This window comes from Loxodonta africana, chromosome 9 (genome assembly GCF_030014295.1).
Source record: "Loxodonta africana isolate mLoxAfr1 chromosome 9, mLoxAfr1.hap2, whole genome shotgun sequence".
Lineage (NCBI taxonomy): Eukaryota > Metazoa > Chordata > Mammalia > Proboscidea > Elephantidae > Loxodonta > Loxodonta africana.
The window spans coordinates 79,007,573-79,026,873 of NC_087350.1; the positions used below are offsets into that span (position 1 = coordinate 79,007,573).

Consider the following 19,301-nt stretch of genomic DNA (forward strand, 5'->3'; position numbering starts at 1 on the left):
TTGAGCAATGTTTCTATTTAAGAATACCTGGGTTTGAATCCAAGTTCTGTGACTTAGTTGTGACTCTTAACAAGCTAATTAAGCACTCAGGTATTTTCCTATTCTATAAAATGAGAACAATAATGGAACCTACCCTACAGGGTTACTGTAAGGATTAAATGAGTTGAAAATGTAAATCCCTCAGAATAATGACTAACACACACTTTGGTGGTCAGTATTCTGAGAGCTGGCAGAGATCTGAGAATATCTTTGTGTTGCTTTCATTTGTGAATGCCAACATGGCTGGACACACCGTTTCATCCTAAGGAGACCTTTCAGAGCAGTGTCCTCTGGCAGTACTAAATACAGTGGAGAAGTTAGAAGCTGTGATAGTTTTTTGTCTTTCCAAGTAACTTGCTTTTGCGTTTCCTGTTTGGTGTCTACTCCTGCTGTCCCAATTCTGATGGATTATAAAGCTTGTGGACCCAACTTCACCAATTAGAACCAACTTGGTGAAAAATCTCTTCCCTTTAGGTCTAAATACATCTTCTGCACTAAATCTAGGATTTTTACAACTGAGGGGAGGCCTACCAAGCTTTTGTCGGTTGCTCCATGATGTGTACTTAACTTATTACAACTTTAGTCTCTCTCTTAGCTCTTGGTGTGCATTTCAGGTTCCCACTGGAGCTGGAGCCCTTATGTGAATTTCTGCTTGGTCTGGCTCAGGCTCTGACACACAGCCTGGCTCCTGCTGGACTCTTCCCTCGACAGTCTGGGCCCTTTATCAGCATTTCTACCTGACTGGGTGGGTGGGTCCTGATTCAAATTATGTGTGTGTCCCTGAGAGACAATGCAACTTGACTGGCTGTGTATATTTCCATCGTCTAGGAATCTTTACCAATCCTACCAGATTGGACCATTAGTATGCTAATACAAACCTGGAGTGGACTAGAATTTGAAGCTCTTGTATTAAGAGATTACACATAAACTAATACTTAGAATCCGTATTACCTAGTAAAGTCACGAGATAGTTCTGAAGAGAAGATCCAATTTGCTACTGCAGCACAGTCAACAATCTGTGTACGAATCATCTTATCTACTAGTACAGCAATCATCTACAACAACAGAAGAGTTACTAGGGTAAGTCACGCTTATTGGGTCAAAATACTACTACTGCTGCAAAAGTAAAATATAAGGACTATAAAAGTCATTTTCAGTGGCTATTATGGGATCAATTTGACTACTAGGGCTGAAGATTTATTCTTCCCTATGCTTGGCTTTGGTAATGTAAGAGATACTACAGTACCCATAAAGACTGACTGAAAAAAAATCTCTAAATGGCAACACTTAACTGTTTTTAATTTTAGATAATACCTATACAAAAAAATATATAATTTCCACCGAGTCCCAAAAGTTAAAAATACAAGAATGTTTTATCATAAAATACTCTTAAATATCTTCTGAAATTTATTTCAATGCCTCTTTATAATATGAGGAGCCCTGGTGGTGCAGTGGTTAAGAGCTTGGCTGCTAACCAAAAGGTCAGCAGTTGGAATCCATGAGCCACTCCCTGGAAACCCTATGGGGCAGGTCTACTCTGCACTATAGGGTTGCTATAAGTTGGAATCGATTCCGTGGCAATGGTTTTTTTAATAATATGAAAACCATATATTGAGGTTTGAGAAATCTGAAGCTTGTTTGTATAAAGTGGTTAGACTAGGTAGCCATTTCCTACCCAACTAGTAGAATCTTACAAGTAGTAAGTAGTCTACCTAAACATTTAAAATGTGTTGAGGTGTTATAGTCCAAAGTCCAATCACAGTGCTTGCTCTTTAACTGGCTTATTTTATTAGTCATACAATAATTTTTACCTGTGGATGGTTCCGCCAGACCTCAAACATAACTCTTAGGACATGTAACTTCCCCTCATCACTTTCAGCTAGGGTTTTGAAGACTTCATGAAACCTGTTGGCAATAGGGAAAAAAAAAATCACATACACACTAATTCAATGAACATTTTAATGTTTTCAAAGCCTCTTTAAATAGAAATGAAAAATAAAATATAACCATTAAGGATGTAGGAGGCATGATTAGGAATTCACAGTTTTTATGGAACTTGTCATTAAGGCTTAAGAGATTTACATTATAGGGAGCCCTGGCGGCACAGTGGTTAAGCCCTTGACTGTTAACAAAAGGTCGGCAGTTCAAACCTACCAGCTGCTCCATGGGAAAAAGATGTGGCAGTTTGCTTCCTTAAAGATTACAGCTCTGGAAATTCTATGGGATACTTCTACTCTGTCCTATAGGGTCTCTGTGAGTTGGAATCAACTCGACAGCAGTGGGTATTGTTAGCCAAGGACTATCTAACAGATAAGGGCTCAAGAACCATCCCCAAACACAGGTGATGTATTCTGACTCTACGTTCTGTGGAACCCTGCAAGTAGTATGCAGCATTGGGAGATGACAGGGAGAGTTTCTCTGTTTGGCTGGGAGAATACAAGTATTCATCTTTTGAAGTCTGTCTGACAAGTTAGGAAGCTCTGTCTTTAGATGCCAACCTTTAGGTGGCTCCCCAAAACGTAGTCCTACTCTCATTTCTTACTTCCCTTGAGGAAGATGGTTAGACAGGGCGAGAACTTCCGACTGCATATATGAGTATCCTAAGTACCTAGGTTTTTCACTAGTTTCTCTAAATGTCTATGTGAAAAAAATGCACAGTCTGTGTATATATGCAAACACATACAGTCTGATAAAAGCCATGGGCTAGGGATTTTAGTTACTACAAACCAAAACTCAGTGTATCAAATCACATGACAATAGTATACCATTAAGATCATATTCAACAATTTTAGTAAAAGTTACTATACCACTGGTTTTCGGCAAGCAAAGTCCCAAACCCTCAAGAAAGGCTGTGCTCCTGTCGCACTTACTTCGCAAGAGCACTGAAGGAGTGGCTGAATGATTTGGCTGCCAAGTGTAGCAGAGTCTGTACAAAGACTTCGATTTTCAGTGGGTTAAAACTGAATCCTTCATCTGAAAATTAATCCACAGTAAGACAGAAAAATATAAGTACAGCAATTCCTTGGTGCCTCATCTGCTACACTAAATAGATAGCCTGTTCACATCAAAACACTAAGTCGACATTTGGGTAACTTCTGCAAGTACTCACAGACAATGAAAGACGATCACTGATTTCAAATACTCAAATTCTAAAACTAAGAATAATTGTAATTTTTTACTTCTTTGTGATTCTTTTCCTAATTCTTCTATGTGATTCATTTATGTTTAAAACACCAGAAAAATTTCCTTGTTTATATTCTGTCTATATGGTGGATAAATAACAAATAATTAATATAAATACTGTAAATCGTCAACACATAAGACTATGCCCTGAGATTTCAGAATACCCATGACCTTTAATACTAATCATGTTTTGATTTGAGCTTTCTAAACATATTTTCTCTAATATCATAATTCTAGTTTCTTAGAGAAATCCGAACAAATTCCTAGTAATAAACACCCAAAGACCATTATTGTTTTATTTTGATTCGAAGAGTTATTTTTTAAGCACACGTCCGTATACACACAAAAAAATTCTTTTTTTTCTGAAGTGGTTACCCAGTTGTCCTAGTAGACTTTTCATCTGTTGCACTGATTTGTCTCTTCTTTGTGCCAGTACTACACTGCTTTAGTCACTGTAGTTTTCTAGCATGCTTTAATATGGGATAAGGCAAGTACCCCCTCATCACTTTTTTTCCCACCCATTTATCGATTCAGATAAACTTAATTGTTTTGTCAATCTGCCCACGTTCCCCAGAAAAAAAACAACTAGGATTTTGGGTTGAATTACATTGTATGTACTCAGTAAATGTTAAATATTAGTAAGATAGCTTAATTTGGAGAAAACATACAACTTTTTATAATAAAATACACCAAGTCTTCCCATTTAGGAGCCTCTTTATAGTGAAAACAGGGAATGTTTAAAAACTGTTGAACGATAGTGGTATATTTTTCTGCATATTTAGGATGCAGTTATATTTTTAATTAAGCTACTTTACAGGGGTGTCTGGATCTCTTTTTACATAAGGGAGGAAATACCTGGATTAGCTGAATAGACCAAACAAATATATTGCTTTATGAACACCCAGTGGGATTTAAGCAGAAGTCATGTTGCCAATTATGTTTACGCTTTCACTTGGCCTATACACAGTTCCACTCAAGACGTATCTAATTCTCTTACCGTCGTCATCATCCTGGTTAGGATTTGGTACATCTTTCAGAATGCTGAAGATTTCATCATTGGTTGCCTTACTTTTAAAGGCAACAGATAAACAGAGGGCAACAGAATGTCCAGGAAGAGAATCTAAATACAGAAGGCGGGTGGGGGGGGGCGGGGGGAGGAGCAAGGAAGATCAGGTTTAAAAATTATTTCGACAAACAGTGAAATAACTAAGAAACAAACAAAAACAAAACCCACTGCCATCAAGTTGAATCCAACTCATGGCGACTTCGTGTGTTACAGAACTGCTCCTTCTTGTTGTTCTTAGGTGCCGTCAAGTCTGTTCGAACTCATAGTGACCCTATGTACAACAGAACAAAACACTGCCTGGTCCTGTGCCATCCTCATAATCATTGTTATGTTTGAGCCCATGGTTGCAGCCACTGTGTCAATCCATCTCACTGAGGGTCTTCTTTTTTGCTGACCCTCTACAAAGCATGACGTCCTTCTCCAGGGACTGGTCCCTCCTGCTAACATGTCTAAAGTATGTGAAACAAAATCTCGCCATCCTCACTTCTAAGGAACACTCTGGCTGTACTTCTTTGTTCATTTTTCTGGCAGTCTATGGTATACTTAATATTCTCTGCCAACACCATAATTCGAATGCATCAGTTCTTCTTTGGTCTTCCTTATTCATTGTCCAGCTTTTGCATGGATATGAGGTGACTGAAAATATCATGGCTTAGGTCAGGTGCACCTTAGTCCTCCAAGTAACATCTTTGCTTTTTAACAGTTGAAAGAGATTTCTTGCAGCAAACTTGCCCAATGCAATACATTGTCTGATTTCTTGACTTCTGCTTCCATGGGTGCTGATTGTGGATCCCAGTAAAATGATATCCTTAGAGACCATCTCAAGAATAGATTTGACACACTCAACAGTAATGACCTAAGACCAGACGAGTTGTGAGATGACATCAAGGACATCATACATGAAGAAAGCAAAAGATGATTAAAAAGACAGGAGAGAAAGAGAAGACCAAAGTGGATGTCAGAAGGGACTCTGAAACTTGCTCTTGAATGTAGAGCAACTAAAGCAAATGGAAGAAATGATGAAGTAAAAGAGCTGAACAGAAGATTTCAAAGGGTGGCTCGAGAAGACAAAGTAAAGTATTATAATGTAATGTGCAAAACCTGAAGTTAGAAAACCAAAACAGAAGAACACGCTCAGCATTTTTCAAGCTGAAAGAACTGAGGAAAAAATTCAAGCCTCAAGTTGCAGTATTGAAGGATTCTATGGGCAAAATACTGAATGACACAGCAAACATCAAAAAAAGATGGAAGGAATTCAGAGTCACTGTACCAAAACAGTTGGTTGATATTTAACCATTCCAAGAGGCGGCAGATGATTAAGAAGTGATGGTACTGAAGGAAGAAGTCCAGGCTGCACTGAAGGCACTGGCAAAAAACAAGGCTCCAGGAACTGACAGAATACCAACTGAGATGTTTGAACAAACACATACAGTGCTGGAAGTGCTCACTCATCTATGCTAAGAAATCTGAGCAACAGTTACCTGGCGAACCGACTAGAAGAGACTCGTATTTGTGCCAGTCCCAAAGAAAGGTGATCCAACAGAATGCGGAAACACGCCAAGTAAATTTTTGCTGAAGATAACTCAAAAATACTTGTAGCAGTACATCAACAAGAAGCTGCCAGAAATTCAAATAGGATTCTGAAGAGGATGTGGAACAAGGGGTATCATTGCTGGTATCAGATGGATTAGAACTACTCCTTACCAGCCCTCAGATACCCTGGGCTTTTGTAAACTCAAAAGCTAAGAATCACTGTATGTTGCTTTTATTTTTTGCCAAGGCCCCTTTCCTCATCTTCCCTGAGATGGCGGAAACTAAGTTTGAGTTTGAACAATGTGAAGGGCACCAACTTAAGAGACTTTTTCTTTTCTCTTTTGCTGAGTCTATATAGATGCTCATGTGATGTGACGCCACGTATTTACTATTAATGTCTATTGTATAAGATTTACGCTGGTCTATAATGTAAGGCAGTACCAGGACAATAGGAAATCCACTTTTCACTGAGTCTACATTTTAGCTGTGGTGTCAAAATATTCACATAAATTGCCAGAGAGCAATACAACATTGGCTTGCTAAAGGCTAAAATATATTTACAGGAGCGGTGCTTGGGCTGGACACTAAAGAGAAGGTAGAAATTAGAGTTAGAAAGGACACTCCAGACTGGAGTTACGGCACAGAGGTAAAGCCAAGAAAAAGGTGTATGCAAAAAGTAGCAAAGGAGGAGGGCCTGCCTGGAGTTGAGGTTCATTTAGGAAAAAATAACAAAATAGGAACAACTGTTAGGAGGGCCTTGAAAGTCAGGCTGAGTTGTTCCTATGGGAAAAAGGAAAGATCAATCAACAATATCCTGAGCTCTCTGATATCAAAGGCTGTTCCTCACAATTCTGTGAACCACTATGGCAAAATTCAAGGCTCGGCACTTATAAGTGCTCCATCAAGCTTTGCTCTTTCAGGAACGCACAGTGGTAATAAACATGGGCTTCTCAGTTGGTGAGTATGGAGCTCAATCTGGGCTCTACTGCTCAGGAGCAATCTCACTGTGGCTTTCCTTCTCTGAAGTCATTTTCTCATTGTAAACTTGGCATAATCATACCTATTTTTCTGAGCTGTTTTAAGGGTTAAGCCACATAATAACATAGGTTATATGCTCAGCACTGCGACCAAGACAGTTTATTTTAAGGAAGACAGATGTAGTCAGAGAAATAGGTGGAGAACTAGGATAAAATCTGAGAAGACAGTAGCGAGGACAAAATTTGAAGATGTAAAGAACTGTTACACAACATCAAATGGAAGGCTTGTGGGGGAGCTGCATTCGGTGCCACCTGAAAAGACCAACTTGAAAAAACTCCACACCTGACTCTCTACGGTGACCATCAGTGTACAACACACCTTACCTCATGGAGTATAAATACTGTGCTAAGTAGAAAACAGCTTATGAAGTTACTGTCCCTCTGACTTATAGTGCAACCTCAGAGATGATGGGCCAAAAAGTAAGAAAAACCCTATTTAAGAATTTCCTTCTAGAGGCAGGCCGTCTGTGCAAATAGTCCACGTGCACCTGTGCTCCCACACCATGCCAGACCTGATGTTGGAGGAGAAACAGTTCAAGTTATCTCCATCACCATAACAAACACCTGTTTTCATTTTTTTAAGTTCATCTTGCTATATTTAGCAGCATATTTAAAATAATGTCATGGATATAACATCGGAAACAACTGAATACAAGCCAGTAATAATTAATTAGATCACAATAAAATATTCAAAATGATTATAGGGCAAACAAATCAAAAGCCACCAGTGTAGACCACCTATTAAGTAGAGAAAATATAAACCCCAGGAAAAGAAAGTTCAATTTCTCCACCTTAGGTAAATTACTCCAGAGTAGACTTGCATTGGTACTTTTTAAAGACAGAGGGTTTTATTTCATTTTATTACTTACTGCTACTTTCATCTCCATACTTGTAAATGCAGGTTGGGTTTGCAGGACATAGAGCTGAGAAGGTAGGAGGAACGATATCTAATATACGCTGATGGTAAGACAACCTACAATACAAATAATAACCTCAAAAAGTATCTTTCATCAGTTCCATTCTTCAGTAACACTCTGTTTATCTGGATAGGTAAAATCTCCAGCACCCAGAACTCAGCCAACAAGCAAGAAGTGAAAGGGAAAAAAAAGTCCTATAACCTTTGTCGAAGCCAGCACACAAAAGCTTAGGCTTACGTCAAAACTTACTGGCTTGCACTGAGATGTGAGCCAGTGGGCCTACCAGCCTGGTGGCCAAGGATGTGGGGTGCTGATGGTGGGCACTTGGGACCATGTAGCGTGGTGGACTAGCAAGCCTGGTGGCCTAGAACGTGTGGCAGTATGAGTGGAGTGGAATGGAATGCAGGAGATTGTCTGCATGGCTGGGAGACTGGTGACATTGTACTAAATAATAATGAGGGTAACGGGGGCAGTTTCATTCTGGCTGAGAAGGTATTTACAATCACTGCAAAGGGAAGGCTGGAAAGAATGAGATGTTGGGTTAGAAATGGAGGAACTGGGGTGAACTCACAGTTTTATATATATATGTATTAAAAAACCCAGTGCCGTCAAGTCAATTCCGAATACGGGTGGATATAAAAATAGTTATAGATATATATGTGGGTATAGGTGTGTTGTGTGTATACAGGCAGTCCTAGGACTACGAATGAGTTGTTCCTAAGTCTGTCTTTATTTCCAATTTGTACGTAAGTTGGAACAGTTAGGTATGGTTCATTTCTAATGTCAGTTAGTCATATGTTTGTTTTAGTATAAAGTATATAGTGTATCTTCCTACGCATAAAAAAATTAAAGAAACACTTCCAGGTACACTAAAACATCTTTAACACAATAATAAAGTAATAGCAATAATGTTTTGATACGCATCGCAAAGTAGTACCCATTTGTTATTACAAACCATTGTACTTATTTTGAATTTTTAATGTAAAAGGCTTTATGGGGGTCGGGTCATAACTATGGGTTGTATGTAAGTCAGAGTTCGTAATCCAGACTGCCAGTACATGCATATATTCCCTAGCTCAGTCAACCAAATGGGCCTAGAATCATCAATAACACCCCAATAACAACAAGCACATCTAGTGCCCAGATCTCGGTTTCTAAGTATCACGCTCTACTACTGCGATCTGGGCTCCTTGAAGAAATAGATGATGCCAGGGCAGGGGCAAGGAAACACAAGATGAACCTAGAACGTCTGTACCAGAAAATGAGGAAATACTTATGAATGGTGGGGGATGTTAAAGAAAAAAAAAAAAAAAGACACAGGTGCCAGCTTACAGGGTCTCTCACTGGACAAATCAGGGACAAGTGGGCATCAAAATAATTACGGTAATGAATATGGTATACAAATAAAGGAATAAATAAATGAGGGAAAAGGAAAGTCTTTCTCACAGTAGAATGTCAACTAGTAAATACAGAAGGATGGAAAAAGAAAATCCCCACTTGGCAATATCACAGTAATGGCTGATAAATGTGGGGGTTGTGGAAGCTAAAGCTAGTGGGTGAAGGTGTGATGAGGAAAAGGATACTAGTGTAACCTCAGAACACTTCCACAAAATACTAATCAATTACAAAGGGAAAAATGGAGAATTTAAGATGGAGAAACCTGGCAATGACATGACCAGGCGATTACGGTTAACATCACCATTGTGGGATTCACGTGCCTTGTGATACAATGCATTGAGAAGGGCACCAACAACGCAGGACCTGAGTCTGGTCATAAGAAAGTATCGGTGCCATTCAAGAAAGTAAGGCCTATACTCTTTAAAACTGATAAGGACATGAAAGACAGAGAAAGAAAAGCAACTGTTTGAGATTGAAGGCATCTGAAGAGAATGACAATTAACTACTACACATATTTCTAGGTAGGATTTTGGACCAGAAAGGAAAAAGAGACACTGTGGGGGCAGTTCGCAAAATATTAGCATCATCTACAGACTGTACGGTAGTATTGTGCCAAAGCTGATTCTCTGATTGAAGAGCCTTATGCTGGTTATATAGGACAGTGTCCTTGTTGTGGAGAAATATAGAATGGAATGTTACAGGATGATGGGATACTATGTCTGCATCTCGTTCTCCAAAGGTTCAGAAAAAGACCAATGTAATGGGCATGACAGACAGGGGAAAAGGAGTGTTAGAGCAAACACAGTAAAATCTCAACAAGGGAATCTAGGTAAACAGGATATAGAGTTCTTTGTACCATTCTGTCAGCTTTTCTGTAAATTTGACATTATTTCAAAGAATAGTATTTAAAAAAAAACTTATTGGCATGATTCACATAGAATCCAGATGGCCATGGTTGCCTAATTTTTTCAGCCTAAACTTAGTTAAAAACTAAAATGGAAGAGAAGCAAATACTTGGGTTTTAAAAATCACATTCTGGACACATATCACAAACACACAGAACAGAAACAATCCCCTACAATTACGAGACATAAACTAAGGAGCAAGGGAAAGAACTTACCTCATACATTTTTCCAGTACTTCTCTTACAAACTTTGGTTTGGGACTTTCAGGATCTTGAGTAAGACAATCTGACCTAATGAGGAAATGTAATTTTATGAATTCCTACACACAGTCTGCACTTACATCCATCTTGTACTTAACTACAGTTTCCTTCTACCTTAATTATTTCATTTATACATAGTAAATATCAGAGAAATTATCTCAGACAGTGAGGAAGACTGCTTCTATGTTATGGTTTTAAATATTAACAGTTGGTTATGGCAGACTCCAGAGAAAAGAAGAATAAAACAAAATACAACACCACTTACCAATCTTCCCAGCTCCAACGGAACTGAAAGTTACTTAGATGATGGGAGAACCAATTAATAAACCTATGTGAAAAAGTGGTGGGGGGAAGCAGAAGACAAATGGTTGGAATTTACAACAGGAACTTAAATAATCCTTCAAACAGATAAAAAACCCTATTTTATATGAAAAGCACCCCCCCATATATATGTAACTTCCCCTGCCACCCTCACCTGTGCAAATCCTGTTAACTCATCTTTTTCTTTAAAAAAAAAAAAAAAAAAGTCCTCTATCTCACTCCTTCTAACAGTGCTATCATTTCTAAGCAAATAACAGAAACCATCTGAATGCCTGTTTTGTGCCAGCCAGGTGCCTTATATATGTTTATGTAATTTAATTCTCAACTTTCAAGGATAGTATTATTTCCCCCATAATAATAGACAATGAAACTGAGGGAGGGAGGGAGGAAGGGAGAGAAGAAAGAAACTGCAGATAAAACATAAATGGCAGAGTCATAGTATAAAAACCCAAACTGTTACTGTCAATTCGACTCACGGCAACCCTACAGGATACAGCAGAACTGCCCCATAAGGTTTCCAAGGCTGTACATCTTTATGGAAACAGACTGCCATGTCTTTCTCACAGGGTGGCTGGTGGGTTTGAACTGCTGACCTTTCAGTTGCAGCCAGGCGCTTTAACCACTGCACCACCAGGGCTCCCTCAGAGCCAAAGTATAGGCTCTCATAATTACACCATGCCCTTTTACCACAAACAACAAAATATACCATCAAAGCCACTTCTTACCCTAAAAACACATCTGATCTCTCTAGATGGGGAACATTTTGTACACTGTATAATGCTGTGAACTTTGTAAGCGCCCAATAAGCATTTGCTGAATAAAGGGCATGACAGGAATGTCCAAAACTAGTTGTTTTATTAATTAGAGTGGGAAAAAAACCACGGAAGACACTTTCCTAATGTAAGAAGTACAGTCAGAATGTTCCTTAGAAGCAAGGACGGCAAGACTACGTCTCACATACTTTGGACATGTTATCAGGAGGGATCAGTCCCTAGAGAAGAACATCATGCTTCGTAAAGTAGAGGGTCAGCGAGAAAGAGGAAGACCCTCAATGAGATGGACTGACAATGGCTGCAACAATGCGCTCAAGCACTAAAATGATTGTGAGGATGGCCCAGGAACAGGTAGTGTTTTGTTCTGTTGTACATGGCGTCGCTATGAGTCGGAACTGACTAGACTGCACGTAACAACATGTATTTTTAAATGAAATCAATCGAAACTACTCAAAACACTAAGTCAAGGACACAGGAGAGCCCTTACTGGTAATTTTCAGATATGGAATTTGAACAATGAACATGGAAGGTCATGGAAATTGAAGAAATGTTCAGTATCTGTCCTGATCCAATTTGGGAAACTGACAGAGGTAAGAAAGAACACCAGGTAGTAAAGGTGGCTACATGGACCTCTCCCAAAAGGTGAGGTCAATTAGGCATCCAATTACCACAGCTATAAAAAGCCAATGTGTTCTTTTGGTATAAACTGAGAGTCTTAAAGCTGTAGGCTTGAAAAGACTTTTTTTAAAACTGTGCTTTAAGTGAAAGTTTACAAACCAAGTCAGTATCTCATACAAAAATTTATATATACCTTGCTATGTACTCCTAGCTGCTCTCCCCCAATAAGACAGCACACTTCTCTCCACCCTGTTGTATTCCCTGTGTCCATTCAGCCAGCTCCTGTCCTGCTCTGCCTTCTCATCTCCCTTCCAGACAGGAGCTGTCCACATAGTCTCATGTGCCTACCTGAGCCAAGAAGCTCGCTCCTCACCAATATCATTTTCTTATAGTCCAGTCCAATCCCTATCTGAAGAGTTGGTTTTGGGAATGGTTCCTGTCTTGGGCTAACAGAATGTCTGGGGACCATGACCTCCAGGGTCCTTCTAGTCTCAGTCAGATTATTAAGTCTGGTCTTCTTACGAGAATTTGAGGTCTGCATCCCACTGTTCTCCTGCTCCATCAGGGATTCTTTGCTGTGTTCCCTCTCAGGGCAGTCATCGGTTGTAGCCAGACACTAGTTCTCCTGGTCTCAGGCTGATGTAGTCTCTGATTTATCTGGCCCTTTCTGTCTCTTGGGCTCATAATTAACCTTGTGTCTTTGGTGTTCTTCATTCTCCTTTGCTCCAAGTGGGTTGAGACCAATTGATGCATCTTAGATGGCAGCTTGCTAGCACTTAAGAACCCAGATGCCACTCACCAAAGTGGGATGCAGAATGTTTTCTTAATACATTTTGTTATGGCAATTGACCTAGATGTCTCCTGAAACCATGGTCCCCAGACCCCCGCCCCTGCCACGCTGGCCTTCGAAGCATTCTGTTGTATTCAGGAAACTTCTTTGCTTTTAGTTTAGTCCAGTTGTGCAGACCTCTCCAGTATTGTGTGCTGTCTTTCCCTTCACCTAAAATAGTTCTTGTCTACTAATTAGTGAATACCCCTCTCCCTCTCTCCCTCCCCACCCTCATAACCATCAAAGAATATTTTCTTCTGTTTAAACTATTTCTTGAGTTCTTGTAACAGTGGTCTCATACAATATTTGTCCTTTTGCAACTAATTTCACTCAGCATAATGCCTTCCAGATTCCTCCATGTTATGAGGTGTTTCACTGATTCGTCATTGTTCTTTATCAATGCGTAGTATTCCATTGTGTGACTACACCATAATTTATTTATCCATTCATCTATTGATGGGCACCTTGGTTGCTTCCATCTTTTTGCTATTGTAAACAGTGCTGCAACGAACATGGGTGTGCATACATGTGTTCGTGTAAAGGCTCTTATTTCTCTAGGATATACACCAAGGGGTGAGGTTGCTAGGGATCATATTTCTATTTCTAGCTTTTTAAGGAAGCACCAAATCGATTTCCAAAGTGGCTGTACCATTTTACATTCCCACCAGCAGTGTATGAGCATTCCAGTCTCTCCACAACCTCTCTAACATTTATTGTTTTGTGTTTCTGGATTAATGCCAACCTTGTTGGAGAAGGTATTTCACTGGAGTTTTGATTTGCATTTCTCTAATGGCTAATGATCGTGAGCATTTCCTCATGTATGTGTTAGCCGCCTGAAAGTCTTCTTTGATAAAGTGCCTGTTCATATCCTCTGCCCATTTTTCAACTGGGTTATTTGTCTTTTTGTTGTTGAGTTTTTGCAGTATCATGTAGATTTGAGAGATCAGACGGTGATTGGAAATGTCATACCTAAAAGCTTTTTCCCAGTCTGTAGGTAATCTTTTTACTCTTTTGGTGAAGTCTTTGGATGAGCATAGGTATTTGATTTTTAGGAGCTTCCAGTTATCTGGTTTCTCTTCTGGTGTTTGTGCATTGTTAGTAATGTTTTGTATACTGTTTATGCCATGTGTTAGGGCTTTCAGCATTGTCCCTATTTTTTCTTCCATGATCTTTATCGTTTTAGATTTTATATTTAGGTCTTTGATCCATTCTGAGTTAGTTTTTGTACATGGTGTGAGGTATGGATCATTTCATTTTTTTGCAGATGGATATGTTATGCTAGCACCATTTGTTAAAGAGGCTGTCTTTTGCCCATTTAACAGACTTTGGGCCTTTGTCAAATATCAGCTGCTCATATGTGGATGGATTTACATTTGGATTCTCAATTCCGTTCCATTGGTCTATACATCTACTGTTATACCAGTACCAGGCTGTTTTGACTACTGTGGCGGTATAATAGGTTCTAAAATCAGGTAGTGGGAGGCCTCCCACTTTGTTCTTCTTTTTCAGTAACACTTTACTTATCCAGGGCCTCTTTCCCTTCCATATGAAGCTAGTGATTTGTTTCTCCATTTCATTAAAAAATGTCAGAATTTGGATTGGAACTGTATCTATAGATTGCTTTTGGTAGAACAGGCATGTTTACAATGTTGAGTCTTCCTATCCAGGAGAAAGGTATGTTTTCCACTCATGTAGGTCTTTTCTGGTTTCTTGCAGTAGTGTCTTATAGTTTTCTTTGTGTAGGTCTTTTATGTCTCTGGTTAGATTTATTCCTAAGTATTTTATCTTCTTGGGGGCTATTGTAAATGGTATTGATTTGCTGATTTCCTCTTCAACGCTCCCTTTGTTGGTATAGAGGAATCCAACTGATTTTCCTGTGTTTATTTTATATCCTGACACTGTGCTGAACTCATTGTTTCAGTAGTTTTCTTGAGGATTCTTTAGGTTTTCTGTGTATAAGATCATGTCATTTGCAAACAGAGATACTTTTACTTTTTCCTTACCAATGTGGATGCCCTTTATTTATCTAGCCTAATTGCTCGGGCTAGGACCTCCAGAACAATGTTGAATAAGAGTGGTGATAAAGAGCATTTTTGTCTGGTTCTTGTTCTCAAGGGGAATGCTTTCAGATTCTCTTCATTTAGGATGATGTTGGCTGTTAGCTTTGTGTAAATGCCTTTTATTTTACTGAAGAATTTTACTTCTATTCCTATTTTGCTTAGAGTTTTTATCATGAACGGGTGTTGGACTTTGAAAAGACTTTAATGTAGAAGTTATTCATTATAAAATCAGGTACTATCTACAAACAAAAATGCACAAATTTATATAAAATATACTGTATTTAAAATCTCCTCATACACAACCTATTTTCAAAAATACAACATACCCAAGTACAGAGAAAAAAAGAAAACTACATCAAAGCACCAAACACCTACACAGTGAATGAAATTAAAGAAAATTCCAGTATGGACATAATTTCATATTGAAAATCAACTAGAAAATGTTTACGTTTGTTATAATGGATTATTTTGGAGAGGCAAGTAAGAAAAAAATCAACTTGGAAATTCTTAAAAAGACAAATGTCTCACTGATCAAACTGTTTTATATGGCAAAGGGAGTAGAAGTAATACTCAGTATGGAAATGAAGCAGTCACTGTACCTATCTACGCATGTTGTATTCATTGTGTCCAAACGCATGTATAACATTTCAGTTGCCTGTGCAAGCTGTGAATTTGAAGTTAAGGAAAACTATTCTCCACATTCCCCTAAAATAAGCCGTGACAGAAAAAAACAATAATGTTTCCCAGAAGTCGTTATAATGAGTAATAATGCTAAGCATCTTTTTATGTAATTGATTTTTTTCCACAGCTTTGAGGAATCACTGATGTACAATAAATTTGACCTGTATATACCAGTGAAATTAAAATAAAGAATATTTTCATTATCCCCAAAAGTTCCCCCATGTTCCTGGGACACCCATTTATTTTTTAAATTAGCAATAGAATACTAGTTTTATAAGGGGTTATTTGGTCTTTTCCTCCTATTAAATGATTCTCTAACCTCCTAGAGATCTAAGAAAGAAGACTATGTTAGTTTAGAGAATTTAGATTTTTTTTCTTCTTTTAAAAATTGAAAACACCAAGCTTTCTTCATAGTATTTTCTTGAAGTTCTTGACTGAAATAGTGAAATATTTACAGACACATACATTTACAGACATACACGTTAATACATATTATTTCAAAAGCTGTTTTTGGATCTAAAAAATTTAAACCTAGAAGCAGAAATGTTTAAATTAATCTTTTAAAGCCAACAGGCAAAGAGAGTAAGTTTAAAAACAAAGGAAAGGATACAACTTGGGGCAGAGAGCCAGGTTGAAGTTTGCACAGTTCAATAAGAAGTGTTGTATACATCACATCAATGTGAGGGGGTGCTGGAAGCTGAAACAGCTCTGCAAAGATCACCTAGAAAAGAATCATGAGTCAGAACTCTATTCAACAGCTCTCTATGCACTCCCACTGTTAGAAGTCCTCAACATGCTAAATCTAAGCTCTAACTTCCTTGCATTCAAAACTTCCTTTTTAATCTTTAAAATTATGCTCTTTCAAACACAAAAGTCTATGATTAAACAGTGTAATGAAATTTTCTTTTTTCTATAACTCAACAGCATGCAAGATCAATGCTCATTTCACACATACTCATAGAGAACTGTGCAGTTAAATTTCAACTTTGGAAGTTATCAGAGTTGATTCAGGGATGTACAGTTTACTGAGGGACTCAACAGACCCATTACAGTTTCATTCCTGTGAGCAGTAAGAACCCCTGCTAGACTCTGAGGATGGAAAACAGAAGACTGGCAACTCATTCCACACAGCTACACGTTAACTTTAAAACCCAAAAAACAGCTGCCTAGAAATTGTTTTGGTAGTTCAAAACTTGCCGTGTCTCTTGCTCAGAAACTTCTGCTTTCCACCCTCCCTAAATAACGCGTGGACCACCTACCTAGAATTCTAAAGCCCTGGTCTGCATTCCTTCTTCTCACCCAACACTCCTACACTTCAATCTGATGAATTTCTACATATTTTGCAGATTAAAAAATGACTTGCATTTTGCAATTAAATTGACATGTCAATAAGTCAAACTCATAGCCTAAGCATATTCTCAAGCTTCGTAAAGATAGGACAGATGCAGTACTTTTTAAAAAGTATTTTTAAAAAGCACACAAATGCAATATGAATAAAAAGTCAATCCTAAAGCAACACGTAACTACGTCCTCACTTTCATGAATACTTTAACAAGGTTAACAGTTCGACAAACTATATCCTTGTGATTGTCAAGTGAAAAACCTGTTTTTTGAGACATAAATCTCTATAAGGTGTTCAACTATACCATTAATATCATTCTGTTGTACGGTTAATATGAGGTCAAAAACATTTCTAGTCTTCCTACTCGCAAACTGCTTGCCTCTTTTGATTTCTAAGAATAAAAGATTCATACTTATCCTTACCTGTGATACAGGGACTAACATACTTAGGAGTATACTAATAATCATACGTCAGACAAGCAAAGTTAAAAATAGGCTATCTGCCTATAAAGTACACAATTTTTAAAAGGTATTTAAGCCACTTACACATTTGTCACGTGGACAATGTGCTGAGAGAGCTAGAGGTAACTTACATTATTCATGATCACCATCCACGAATGAAGACATACCATATATATAATATGTAACCAAAAAAACCAAACCCATCTGTTGAGTCAATTCCGACTCATAGTGACCTTATAAGACAGAGTAGAACTGTCCCATAGGGTTTCAAGGAGGACCTGGTGGATTTGAACGGCTGACCTGTTGATTAGCAGCCTTAGCTCTTAACCACTACACCACCAGGGTACAGGCAACTCAAAATTCCATTTTGGCTACTGGTCTCAACCTCCTCTTTTCTCTTTACTAACATGGCTAACAGAGCACTGAAACTGACAGCAATTTCCTCGCTCCTCTGTTAATTTTCAGTGCCTGACAAGTAGCAAGAAAAAAATAAACCAAGAGTAGATTGCACTTTAAAACCAACAGATAGATTCTGAAACTTAGAAAAATGCTCTATGTGGAGCGCATACCTCAACTATGTGGTAGTTCAAGGGGATCTTGTTCTTCCCTGGATAGCTCACTAGTTGTGCGGCACTACAAAAAGTGTAATTTAGGTTTAATAAGTACAGAAAAATACATGAAAAATCAGTTTCAAAAGCAGTATTTACATATAAAGAAATCTCTTCCGAAATATTCTATATTTCAGTTACTTCATTTAACTATGGCACAAATTATTTTGTGTTCTACAAGGAAAAGCTTTTTTCATGCAACTAAAACTCCTTGAAAGATCAAAGGAGTCGAAATAATAACACTGAAGAAATGTATTCAGATCTACTAACTTTACATAAAGTTTTAATAGGATGGACCACTCCCCAAAAACGATATTCCCTTCCACTATAAAATATAAACCAAAACTTTCCCAGGTCTTAGAAAATGTTATAAAAAAAAATTTTTTTCCCCAAAGCTTCAGTGTATAAATGCTAGAAAGTAAAGCAACATCATTCATACTCATTTTTTTCCTATAACACTGAAACCAAAAACAGCTTGCCATTCAAGTTCATTTCTCCCATAAGCATATGGCAAATATCCACACACAAAAGCCTGCATCCTATGCACATGATTGTAAAGCACCCAGAAAAGTACTATTTGAAGGTGAAGAGACCCAAGAAAGTAAAGCAAATGTCTTTAGAGATTGGTCATAACAAGTAGGGAGTCAGAAAGAGAGGAAGAATTTCTTATAGTCTTCACACACATCATTTTGCTCTGACAAAATCATCAAAACTGCCACTTTTTCTCTCCTCTGATAGTACCATGAAAATAATCTTACCACGTCTTCCTTTCCTTCCAGTGGGACTTAATGATGCAGTGAAGATTCTCTTCTATTACAAATCTTTCCACGGAATGACTCCCTGGCATAACAGGACCCTGGGAGAAAACCAAAGTGTACACACTTACAGACCTAGAAAAAATACTTTGTTTCATTGATTCGACAAGTATTTGAGAACCTATTATGTTCCATCAACAGCATCACTATATTGGGCGCTAGGGATAAAAGTTCTGAAGAGTTAAGGTTCTGTGTTTCAGCAAATATCTATGTGGGGTTCACTTTTATCTATAACAAAATTAGAGCACCAACTTCAGTGCTTTTCCCGCTACATCCCACACCATACTACCACTGCACATATCAATTATTATTTGAAACAAACTAAGTAATTCTTGTATATTAATAACCCTATATAGTTCATTTTAACCATAACGGATTATTTCCATCATAAACAAAGACATAAAAAAAAAAAAAACCACTGAAAGATGTCCATATTGTTTCTAAAAAGTTACAAA

The 19,301-nt window shown here is 38.1% G+C and overlaps 1 protein-coding gene across 4 annotated transcripts in view; it reads right to left on the reverse strand.

The window, feature by feature from the left end:
- NCBP1 (nuclear cap binding protein subunit 1) overlaps nucleotides 1-19,301 on the reverse strand; it is a 53,702-nt gene that overhangs the window by 14,638 nt on the left and 19,763 nt on the right. For all 4 annotated transcript variants that reach the window (XM_003407845.4, XM_064291698.1, XM_023545110.2 and 1 more), the window contains 11 exons: nucleotides 18,790-18,887; nucleotides 17,993-18,056; nucleotides 16,231-16,341; nucleotides 15,539-15,603; nucleotides 10,604-10,666; nucleotides 10,294-10,368; nucleotides 7,728-7,831; nucleotides 4,220-4,342; nucleotides 2,910-3,012; nucleotides 1,851-1,944; nucleotides 991-1,094 (listed from right to left, as the gene is read on the reverse strand). In XM_003407845.4, coding sequence (XP_003407893.1) covers nucleotides 991-1,094; nucleotides 1,851-1,944; nucleotides 2,910-3,012; nucleotides 4,220-4,342; nucleotides 7,728-7,831; nucleotides 10,294-10,368; nucleotides 10,604-10,666; nucleotides 15,539-15,603; nucleotides 16,231-16,341; nucleotides 17,993-18,056; nucleotides 18,790-18,887 — 1,004 coding nt within the window. The remainder of the gene's footprint in view (nucleotides 1-990; nucleotides 1,095-1,850; nucleotides 1,945-2,909; nucleotides 3,013-4,219; nucleotides 4,343-7,727; nucleotides 7,832-10,293; nucleotides 10,369-10,603; nucleotides 10,667-15,538; nucleotides 15,604-16,230; nucleotides 16,342-17,992; nucleotides 18,057-18,789; nucleotides 18,888-19,301) is intronic.